Genomic DNA, 12,500 nt, shown 5'->3' on the forward strand with positions numbered 1-12,500 from the left:
AGCAGCAGCAACAACAACTCGCCATGATCATTCAACTCCTCACCAACCTGACCCCAGCCAGTCTGCCCACCAGCCCTGCCCCCGAGTTACCTGCCCCGGTCATTGCAGCCGCTGCTCCGGAACCCAAGATTGGAAACCCCGAGCGGTTCAACGGCGATTCAACCCAGGTCCGGCCATTCCTGACTAGCTGCCGACTTCAGTTCTCCTTGCAGCCAAGGACCTTCGCCACGGAGGGGGCTAAAGTTGGGTATGCCATCACTCACCTGACGGGCCGAGCTCGACTCTGGGGAACAGCAGAGTTCGAACGTCAAACCCCCGCATGTGCAACCTTCGACCTGTTTGCTGAGGAGATGCTGAAGGTGTTTGACCTGGATTCACCAACCGCAGAGGCGTCTCGTGAACTGTTCAGTATTCGACAAGGCAGACGTACAGTCGCAGACCATTCCATCAACTTCCGAACCCTGGCTAGACGAAGTTCTTGGAACACACCATCGTTGGTGGACGCGTTCTTCCATAGTTTGGCTGACTATATCAAGGACGAGTTGGTCTCCCATGAACTGCCTTCCACTCTTGATGAAGCCATCGCACTGACTGTCAGGATCGACAGAAGGATACAGACCCGTCGTCGTGAGAGGGGGCGCCAAGGTCCACCTACTACCGGCATTCGGAGAGATCCGACTGGGCTCCTGTCATCTACTGCCACTCACCCAGGTCAGCTTGATCAGTCTGAGCCTATGGAGATTGGGCGAGCCTCTCTCACTCCTGCAGAGCGCCAGCGACGCTTCACCTCAAACCTCTGCCTCTATTGTGGAGGTGATGGACATCGTGTGGTAACCTGCCCTTTAAAGGGCCGAAGCTCACCGGGCATAGGGGGAGTCCGGTTGAGTTCTATGACCATCCAGTCCTCCGACCGCAAACCCCTGCTGCAAGTTCACCTCCGCCTCTCTGACTCAACTCACACCCTGGCTGCTCTGGTGGATTCTGGCGCCGAAGCCAACATAATGGACATCAAGCTGGCACGCCAACTGGGACTGGAGAACCTCCGTTTGACACCTCCTATTCCTGCCCGGGCACTGGACGGACACTTACTCGGATCGGTCACTCATGTCACGGCCCCGGTCTCGATGGGTCTGTCCGGAAACCATCAAGAAACTATCCAGTTTCACCTGCTCCCCTCTCCAGGCCAACCCCTCATCCTGGGTTACCCATGGCTCCGCCGGCACAACCCTCAGCTCGACTGGGTGACCGGGGTGATCAGGGAGTGGGGAGAGGACTGCCACCGAACCTGCCTGCTTGCTGCCGCACTACCCCCTCGGCCAGTACCTACTAACTCCGCTCCTGACCTCTCCAATGTCCCAGAATGCTACCATGGTCTCAGAGAGGTGTTTGACAAAGCAAGAGCCACATCTCTGCCCCCTCACCGACCGTACGACTGTGCCATCGACCTCCTCCCTGGAACAGCCCCTCCAAAGGGTCGTCTTTATTCGTTGTCTGCTCCTGAAAGAAAGTCCATGGAGGACTACATCAATGGCTCTCTGTCCGCAGGATTAATCCGTTCATCTTCATCTCCTGCTGGTGCTGGCTTCTTCTTTGTGGGGAAGAAGGACGGATCTCTTCGCCCCTGCATCGACTACAGGGGACTCAACGACATCACAGTGAAAAACCGTTACCCTCTGCCTCTGCTCACCTCTGCTTTTGAGTTGCTCCAGGGAGCCACTGTTTTTACCAAGTTGGATCTCAGAAACGCTTACCACCTAGTGCGGATCCGGGAGGGAGATGAATGGAAAACCGCATTCAATACACCAACAGGCCACTACGAGTATCTGGTTATGCCTTTTGGCCTCACCAATGCTCCTGCTGTGTTCCAGGCTCTCGTGAATGATGTACTGCGGGACATGTTAAACAAGTTTGTCTTCGTTTACCTGGATGACATCTTAATCTACTCCAGAAACCTGTCTGAACACACCCGCCATGTCCAGCAAGTCCTTCATCGTCTTCTGGAGAATTCCCTCTACGCCAAGGCAGAGAAATGTGAGTTTCACGTCAAGACAGTGGCCTTCCTGGGGTACATAGTGGCAGAGGGAAGTATCCAAATGGATCCTGCCAAAGTATCAGCAGTCACTTCATGGCCAGTTCCGGAGAACAGAAAGAAGCTGCAACAGTTTCTGGGGTTTGCTAACTTCTATAGAAAGTTTATCCGGAACTACAGTACCGTTGCTGCCCCTCTCACTGCTCTAACCAGCACCAAGCAACCCTTCACCTGGACCCCAGCAGCCGACAAAGCCTTCAGTACCCTCAAGGTGAGGTTCACCTCCGCTCCCATCCTCCAGATGCCTGATGTGGACCGGCAATTCATTGTGGAGGTGGACGCCTCGGATGTGGGAGTTGGTGCTGTGATTTCTCAGTGGGCTGCGGAGGATAGGAAGCTCCATCCCTGTGCCTTTTTCTCACGTCGGTTGTCCCCCTCTGAGTGCAATTACGACATAGGGAACCGTGAGCTGCTGGCTGTGAAGCTTGCCTTGGAGGAGTGGCGTCACTGGCTGGAGGGGTCCACCATTCCATTTCTCGTTTGGACCGATCATAAGAACTTGGAGTACATCCGCACGGCCAAACGGTTGAACTCCAGGCAGTCCCGCTGGGCCCTGTTCTTCACCAGGTTTAATTTCACTCTGTCATACCGGCCTGGATCACGCAACACCAAGCCAGACGCCCTCTCCCGTCAATTCCAGAAGGATGACACCCCCTCCAAGGACCCTGTGTCGATTCTGCCAAGTCCCTGCATCGTTGCAGCTCTGACCTGGGCTGTTGAGGAACAGGTGCTGGAGGCTCTCCGTAACCAGCCAGGTCCCAGCACTTGCCCAGCTGACCGCCTTTTTGTCCCCGAAGACCTGAGGTCCCAGGTCGTTCAGTGGGGACATGACTCCCGCCTAGCTTGTCACCCTGGCTCCACCCGCACTTACAACCTGCTCGCCCAGAGGTTCTGGTGGCCCTCTCTGAGGAAGGATGTACGGGAATTCGTCCAAGCCTGCCCCATCTGCAACCAACACAAGTCGTCCTGCCAGCCCCCAGCCGGATTGCTGCAGCCCCTGCCTGTGCCCAGACGTCCCTGGTCTCACATCGCCCTTGACTTTGTCACGGGGCTGCCCCCTTCAAGTGGCATGACCGTCATTCTCACCATAGTTGACCGTTTCAGCAAGATGGCACACTTCATTCCCCTCCCCAAGCTCCCAACCGCCAAGGAGACCGCCCAGGTGGTCCTGGAACACGTCTTCCGGATCCACGGACTGCCTAAGGATGTAGTTTCTGACCGTGGTCCACAATTCTCCTCCGCTTTTTGGAAGGAGTTCTGTCACCTGCTGGGAGCCACAGTCAGTCTGACTTCCGGATTCCATCCCCAATCCAATGGGCAGTCAGAGCGGGCTAATCAGGAGCTCGAGAAGGCACTGCGATGCATGACTTCACGCAACCCCCACTCCTGGTCGCAGCAATTGACATGGGTGGAGTACGCACACAATTCTCTGACCTGCTCTGCCATCGGTATGTCCCCTTTCCAATGTGTTTATGGATACCAGCCTCCTCTATTTGCCAGCCAGGAAGAGGAGGTTACTTGCCCATCTGCACTTGCTTTTGCCCGTCGATGTCGCCGCACCTGGTCACAAGCCCGAGCCACACTCCTCAGATCCGTTGCCAGCTACACTACCGGGGCCAACCGTCGGAGAATTCCTGCTCCCACCTACCATGTTGGTCAAAGGGTGTGGTTGTCATCGAAGAACCTGCCACTCAGGGTGGAGTCGCAGAAGCTGGCACCTCGGTTCATTGGCCCATTCCCTATCATAAGAGTGATTAGCCCAACTGCTGTCCGGCTCCAACTGCCTAATTCCCTGAGGGTGCACCCCACTTTCCATGTGTCTAAGATTAAGCCCATCCATGAGAGTCCGCTGGTCCCTGCTGCGCCTTGTCCTCCTCCTCCACGGCTCGTCGATGGTGGTCTGGTTTACACCGTCCGCCGCCTGCTTCGGTCCAGACGGAGGGGTAGGGGTCTCCAGTACCTCATTGACTGGGAGGGCTATGGACCTGAGGAAAGGACCTGGGTGCCAGCTAGTCGGATTGTGGATAGGACTCTCATCACCGCTTTCCACCAACAGCATCCTGATCAACCTGCAATCCGTAGGGGCCGCCCCAGAGGGGTCCCTAACCGTCCTGCCCGCTCGGCTTCCTGTCCTGTGCCTGATCCTGTCTCGGGACCCGTCCCATCTCCCGACCACGGCCCTCCGGCTTCCTCCGAGGATGAGGACGTTCACTCGGACCGTTCGGAGGAGTTCTAGCCCTCCTCCGGCTCCCCTCCTCCCGCCCGGCGTGGTGTTGCTCTTGGGACTTCTGGGGCCGTCCCTTGGGGGGGGGGTTCTGTCATGAGCCTCTCACTCCACCGGGTTACCACCTTATTTTCTTCCACTCTGCTCACCACTCTCTCTACTCAGCCTAACTAGCTCCACCTGTCCCTGCTCTGCTCTGCTCTAATTACTCTGCCAGCTGCGCTGCATTACCCACTACCTCTCCCAGTATTTAAGGCCCTGTCTTTCAGCTCTCCGGTGTCAGATCGTCTGCAAAGCTCACACCCGGAACCTGTTTGCTCGCGCTTCTGGCTCACCCTGGTTTTGTGACCCCGGACCTGCCTGATTTTTGGATACTCGTCTGCCCCAGGAGATCCAGACCTGCTTCTGCCATTACGACTCCTGACTACTCTTCAATCCCGGTAACTCTGACCAGCCTTCTGCCTTGCTACTACGTATTTTGGATTTCCCTTGAACTGTACTGCTGCCTTGTTTCATTCCGCCCTGTTGTGTCTGTGTCTCCCCCCCCCCCAGGACTTCTGGACCACCCACCACCGGCTTCATAGGACGCATCGCTGCCACTGGGGGGGGCACAGACCCAGCACATTGGACGGGATCCCTGTTACCCCTGGAGCCTTCATTCACTCCCTACTTCCCTTTTCCCTTAAGTTTAATAAACTTTCTGGTGTGACGCAATTGTGGTCCTCTGGTCGTCTGTCTGAACCGTGACAGATATGTAACTTTCAAAATACAGAAATCATCCCCTTATAATGCATTTTGCATGATGTGATGCTGCATCATATGGGGATGATTTCTGTATTTTTTTCCTTTAAGAAATATCAGAATAATGCAAAAAACATTCTGAGCAAATAATGTAAGAAATAACAACAACAAAATATATATATTGCAAAGTTGGCTAGGAGCTAGAAACAGGACAAACATGTCTGTCGGCGACCCTCTTGTAATCTGGGTACAGAGAACAGACAATACCAACATCACTCCAGGCTCTTTGAAGGATGACAACTTACTTCCTTTACTTCATAAACCCTTCCACACTGTCTTCATGTTTAAGGTCAAGGTGAGTGATAGGAGATACAATTCCACACTGTCTTCATGTTTAAGGTCAAGGTGAGTGATAGGGGATACCATTCCACACTGTCTTCATGTTTAAGGTCAAGGTGAGTGATAGGGGATACCATTCCACACTGTCTTCATGTTTAAGGTCAAGGTGAGTGATAGGGGATACCATTCCACACTGTCTTCATGTTTAAGGTCAAGGTGAGTGATAGGGGATACCATTCCACACTGGCTTCATGTTTAAGGTCAAGGTGAGTGATAGGGGATACCATTCCACACTGTCTTCATGTTTAAGGTCAAGGTGAGTGATAGGGGATACCATTCCACATTGTCTTCATGTTTAAGGTCAAGGTGAGTGATAGGGGATACCATTCCACACTGTCTTCATGTTTAAGGTCAAGGTGAGTGATAGGGGATACCATTCCACACTGTCTTCATGTTTAAGGTCAAGGTGAGTGATAGGGGATACCATTCCACACTGTCTTCATGTTTAAGGTCAAGGTGAGTGATAGGGGATACCATTCCACACTGTCTTCATGTTTAAGGTCAAGGTGAGTGATAGGAGATACCATTCCACACTGTCTTCATGTTTAAGGTCAAGGTGAGTGATAGGAGATACCATTCCACACTGTCTTCATGTTTAAGGTAAAGGTGAGTGATAGGAGATACCATTCCACACTGTCTTTATGTTTAAGGTCAGGGTGAGTGATAGGAGATACCATTCCACACTGTCTTTATGTTTAAGGTCAAGGTCAGTGGTAGGAGATACCATTCCACACTGTCTTCATGTTTAAGGTCAGGGTGAGTGGTAGGGGGGTAGTGGGGCAGGACATCAAATAAAAAACCCCAAACAGAGACACCCAAACAGAGCATACTAATTGTATTTAGTATGCTTTGTTTAACTGATTGAACAAACTGCTTTGTATATATATATATATATATATATATATATTGTTCGTTTCTGTGTGTGTTTTTCATGGAAGCCCTCTGGGTTTCCAACCTCACCTGTGTGTGTTTCATGGAATACCCTTTCACACTGTCTTCATGTATGATAGAGCAGGTGCCTCAATATGGAATATTGCGTGAATGGAAGGCGAAGTGACACTGCCACATACATAAAATGTGTATGACAGCTGGGGTGAACAAGGTTAGGAAACGTAAACGTAAGCACAGAAGGAAAACAAACACGCACGCAGGCTTTAACTGGCCTGTACTTTAGCTGACATGACATGGTGAAGTGGAAAACATCCTCATCATTACTTAATCATTGAACATGTCATCCTCCTCATCACCATCATGTTACAGACAGAGAGAGAGAGAGAGAGAGAGAGAGGGGGGGGGGGGGCAGAGAGAGAGAGAAAGAGAGAGAGAGAGAGGGCAGAGAGAGGGGGCAGAGAGAGAGGGAGAGAGGGAGAGAGAGGGGGGGGAGACGGAGAGGGAGAGAGAGAGTCCGAGAGATAGAGAGTGAGATAGAGATGTAGATAGAGAGAGAGAGAGAGAGAGAGAGGAGGGGGACAGAGAGAGAGAGAGAGAGAGGGAGAGAGAGAGAGAGAGAGAGAGAGAGAGAGAGAGAGAGAGAGAGAGGAGGGGGACAGAGAGAGAGAGAGAGAGAGAGAGAGAGAGAGAGAGAGAGAGACTTTGAAAGAGAACAAACAAAAGTGTACTTACCACAACTGCCAGCAGTATAGGGGATCGTATGATCCACCAGTACTGCATGTTGATATTCTGCTCCCAGCACCTGTCAAACAGAGGCAACACAACACTGAGTGTAGCATACAGACAGCACCTCTCTTCCCCAGGGTTGTATTCTAGGGGCCCTATATACAAGACTCAACACAACACTGTGGTAACATAAAGGGCCCTGTTTACAAGGCTCAACACAACACTGTGGTAACATACAGGGCCCTGTTTACAAGGCTCAAACTACTTCTACAGTTGTTCTACACTAACAGTTCCACACACTTCTTAGTTGAGCAAAGGACAGTTCTATGCCAGTGTTACAGCAGTCGTTGTAGTACTCTTGGGTGATAAAACACTATACATCTTAGACCCTACAGATTCTCTGGTCTGATGAAACCAAGACTGAACTCTTTGGCCTGAATGCCAAGCGTCACGTCTGGAGGAAACCTGGCACCATCCCTACGGGGAAGCATGGTGATGGCAGCATCATGCTGTGGGGATGTTTTTCAGCGGCAGGGACTGGGAGACTAGTCAGGATCGAGGGAAAGATAAACGGAGCAAAGTACAGAGAGACCCTTGATGAAAACCTGCTCCAGAGTGCTCAGAACCACAAACTGGAATGAAATTCACCTTCCAACAGAACAACGACCCTAAGCAAACAGCCAAGACAATGCAAGAGTGGCTTCTGGACAAGTCTCTGAATGTCCTTGAGTGGCACAGCCAAAACCCGGACTTGAACCCGATCTAACATCTCTGGAGAGACCTGAAAATAGCTGTGCAGCGACGCTCCCCATCCAACCTGACAGAGCTTGAGAGGATCTGCAGAGAAGAATGGGAGAAACTCCCTAAATACAGGTGTGCCAAGCTTGTAGCGTCATACCCAAGAAGACTCGAGGCTGTAATCGCTGCCAAAGGTCTTATGTAACTACAGAAGGTGTCAACAGTATGGTTATAGTCCAGCACTCCCCTCCTGACTACTTTGTTCTCTGTGAGTATGTACTGTAGAGAGTATACAGTAGGGTACTATAGTAAGTATCCCTAAGAGAGTATACAGTAGGGTACTATAGTACTGTAGTTCCAAGAGAGTATAGAGTAGGGTACTATAGTACTGTAGTCCTAAGAGAGTATACAGTAGGGTACTATAGCACTGTAGCCCTAAGAGAGTATACAGTAGTGTACTACAGTACTGTAGTCCTAAGAGAGTATACAGTAGGGTACTATTGTACTGCAGTCCTAAGAGAGTATACAGTAGGGTACTATAGTACTGTAACCCTAAGAGAGTATACAGTAGGGTATTATAGTAAGTAGCCCTAAGAGAGTATACAGTAGGGTACTATAGTACTGTAGCCCTAAGAGAGTATACAGTAGGGTACTATAGTACTGCAGTCCTAAGAGAGTATACAGTAGGGTCCTATAGTACTGTAGCCCTAAGAGAGTATACAGTAGGGTAATATAGTAAGTCGCCCTAAGAGAGTATACAGTAGGGTACTATAGTACTGTAGTTCCAAGAGAGTATAGAGTAGGGTACTATAGTACTGTAGTCCTAAGAGAGTATACAGTAGGGTACTATAGCACTGTAGCCCTAAGAGAGTATAGAGTAGGGTACTACAGTACTGTAGTCCTAAGAGAGTATACAATAGGGTACTATTGTACTGCAGTCCTAAGAGAGTATACAGTAGGGTACTATAGTACTGTAACCCTAAGAGAGTATACAGTAGGGTATTATAGTAAGTAGCCCTAAGAGAGTATACAGTAGGGTACTATAGTACTGTAGCCCTAAGAGAGTATACAGTAGTGTACTATAGTACTGCAGTCCTAAGAGAGTATACAGTAGGGTCCTATAGTACTGTAGTTCTAAGAGAGTATACAGTAGGGTACTATAGTACTGTAGCCCTAAGAGAGTATACAGTAGGGTACTATAGTACTGCAGTCCTAAGAGAGTATACAGTAGGGTACTATAGTACTGTAGTTCTAAGAGAGTATACAGTAGGGTACTATAGTACTGTAGTTCTAAGAGAGTATACAGTAGGGTACTATAGTACTGTAGCCCTAAGAGAGTATACAGTAGGGTACTATAGTACTGCAGTCCTAAGAGAGTATACAGTAGGGTACTATAGTACTGTAGTTCTAAGAGAGTATACAGTAGGGTACTATAGTACTGTAGCCCTAAGAGAGTATAAAGTAGTGACAATAGTACTGTAGTCCTAAGAGAGTATACAGTAGGGTATTATATAGTACTGTAGTTCCAAGAGAGTATACAGTAGGGTACTATAGTACTGTAGTTCCAAGAGAGTATACAGTAGGGTACTATAGTACTGTAGTCCTAAGAGAGTATAGAGTAGGGTACTATAGTACTGCAGTCCTAAGAGAGTATACAGTAGGGTACTATAGTACTGTAGTCCTAAGAGAGTATACAGTAGGGTTCTATAGTACTGCAGTTCTAAGAGAGTATACAGTAGGGTACTATAGTACTGCAGTCCTAAGAGAGTATACAGTAGGGTACTATAGTACTGCAGTCCTAAGAGAGTATACAGTAGGGTACTATAGTAAGTAGCCCTAAGAGAGTATACAGTAGGGTACTATAGTACTTCAGTCCTAAGAGAGTATACAGTAGGGTACTATAGTACTGCAGTCCTAAGAGAGTATACAGTAGGGTACTATAGCACTGTAGTTCCAATAGAGTATACAGTAGGGTAATATAGTAAGTAGCCCTAAGAGAGTATACAGTAGGGTACTATAGTAAGTCGCCCTAAGAGAGTATACAGTAGGGTACTATAGTACTGTAGCCCTAAGAGAGTATACAGTAGGGTACTATAGTAAGTAGCCCTAAGAGAGTATACAGTAGGGTACTATAGTAAGTAGCCCTAAGAGAGTATACAGTAGGGTACTATAGTACTGTAGCCCTAAGAGAGTATACAGTAGGGTACTATAGTACTGCAGTCCTAAGAGAGTATACAGTAGGGTACTATAGTACTGCAGTCCTAAGAGAGTATACAGTAGGGTACTATAGTAAGTAGCCCTAAGAGAGTATACAGTAGGGACTATAGTAAGTAGCCCTAAGAGAGAATACAGTAGGGTAATATAGTAAGTAGTCCTAAGAGAGTATACAGTAGGGACTATAGTAAGTAGCCCTAAGAGAGTATACAGTAGGGTACTATAGTAAGTAGTCCTAAGAGAGTGGAGAATGAGAGGTTGGACTCAGAATAAAAGATCAAGGACAGTCAGAGACAGTTTAACTTCTTGGGGAAGTTCTCCTGTCCGCTGAGTGTCCTCATCTCTGTTCTAAGTGGTAGAACCTTTATGTTACATCACACATCACAGGAGGTTTCCTGCTTCACTAACCCACCTGCGCCCAAAACATGACATTCCAGTCAACCGCTAAATGGTTTAGGTGCCAGCTGTTGACTATACTTTTCTGCTAAATTGATCAAAATCCTCCAAGGTATACTGCAGTGATTTTCACTTGGAGAGTAGTCTGTCTGACCTCTCAATTCCTTGTCTCTAAAAGTATTGGAGGTGTCATTAGTCATGCATCATTGCATCACCAGTAATACTACTCAGAACTGGTTTGAACTAGAGGTTATACCACCAGTAATACTACTCAGAACTGGTTTGATCTAGAGGTTATACCACCAGTAATACTACTCAGAACTGGTTTGAACTAGAGGTTATACCAGCAGTAGTACTACTCAGAACTGGTTTGAACTAGTGGTTATACCACCAGTAATACCACTCAGAACTGGTTTGAACTAGAGGTTAAACCACCAGTAATACTACTCAGAACTAGTTTGAACTAGAGGTTATACCACCAGTAGTACTACTCAGAACTGGCTTGAACTAGTGGTTATACCACCAGTAATACCACTCAGAACTGGTTTGAACTAGAGGTTAAACCACCAGTAATACTACTCAGAACTAGTTTGATCTAGAGGTTATACCACCACTGACAGAACAGAGCTTTACACATATTACTTCCTCACAGGCACAAGAAAAACTTTTCCTTCAACTCCAAAAGGACTGGTGGAAAGCAGTTGGATGTGAATGTTTAGTTGTATCACACAGAGTGAATGTTTAGTTGTATCACACAGAGTGAATGTTTAGTTGTATCACACAGAGTGAATGTTTAGTTGTATCACACAGAGTGAATATTTAGTTGTATCATCATTTCTCTCCTTTCTCCTGTCATACAAACTGGGTCAGGCAAACATGCAGGCACTCACACACTCATGCAGGCACTCACACACTCATGCAGACACTCACACACTCATATAGGCACTCACACACTCAGGCACACACTCACACACTCAGGCACACACTCACACACTCAGGCAGGCACTCACACACTAATGCGGGCACATTGAGAACTTACTCCTCATTTTCATACAGGTATTTTACCATCACCCAGGGCACCAGGAAGATCAGAGGGGCACCTGCAGAGAGAATCAAATTAAACACACCAAGACTCAAAACTCATATACTACCACTCTGTATCCTGAGACTGACTATATCTCTAATATATCTACTACCTAACCCAGAGGCTGACTATATCTCTACTATCTCTACTACCTAACCCTGATGCTGACTATATCTCTACTATATCTACTACCTAACCCTAACCCTGATGCTGACTATATCTCTAATATATCTACTACCTAACCCTAACCCTGAGGCTGACTATATCTCTAATATCTCTACTACCTAACCCTAACCCTGAGGCTGACTATATCTCTAATAGCTCTACTACCTAACCCTGATGCTGACTATATCTCTAATATCTCTACTTCCTAACCCTGAGGCTGACTATATCTCTAATATCTCTAATACCTAACCCTGAGGCTGACAATATCTCTAATATCTCTACTACGTAACCCTAACCCTGAGGCTGACAATATCTCTAATATCTCTACTACGTAACCCTAACCCTGAGGCTGACAATATCTCTAATATCTCTACTACCTAACCCTAACCCTGAGGCTGACTATATCTCTAATATCTCTACTACCTAACCCTGAGGCTGACAATATCTCTAATATCTCTACTACCTAACCCTGATGCTGACTATAACTCTAATATCTCTACTACCTAACCTTAACCCTGAGGCTGACTATATCTCTAATATATCTACTACCTAACCCTGAGGCTGACTATATCTATAATATCTCTACTTCCTAACCCTGAGGCTGACTATATCTCTAATATCTCTACTACCTAACCCTGAGGCTGACAATATCTCTAATATCTCTACTACGTAACCCTAACCCTGAGACTGACAATATCTCTAATATCTCTACTACGTAACCCTAACCCTGAGGCTGACAATATCTCTAATATCTCTACTACCTAACCCTAACCCTGAGGCTGACTATATCTCTAATATCTCTACTACCTAACCCTGAGGCTGACAATATCTCT

At 47.9% G+C, this 12,500-nt stretch overlaps 1 protein-coding gene across 9 annotated transcripts in view; it reads right to left on the reverse strand.

Moving 5' to 3' along the window:
• The window catches only part of LOC311104558 (glucagon receptor-like), a 53,934-nt gene that overhangs the window by 20,885 nt on the left and 20,549 nt on the right, over nucleotides 1-12,500 (reverse strand). For all 9 annotated transcript variants that reach the window (XR_014610169.1, XR_014610170.1, XR_014610171.1 and 6 more), the window contains 2 exons: nucleotides 11,458-11,518; nucleotides 7,077-7,146 (listed from right to left, as the gene is read on the reverse strand). Coding sequence is in view for 6 of the 9 variants with exons in the window: in XM_084146429.1 (XP_084002555.1) it covers nucleotides 7,077-7,146; nucleotides 11,458-11,518 (131 nt within the window). In the remaining 3 variants the exon portion in view is untranslated. The remainder of the gene's footprint in view (nucleotides 1-7,076; nucleotides 7,147-11,457; nucleotides 11,519-12,500) is intronic.

The sequence above is a fragment of the Coregonus lavaretus genome (assembly GCF_964263955.1).
Source record: "Coregonus lavaretus genome assembly, chromosome: 28".
Classification (NCBI taxonomy): Eukaryota; Metazoa; Chordata; class Actinopteri; order Salmoniformes; family Salmonidae; genus Coregonus; species Coregonus lavaretus.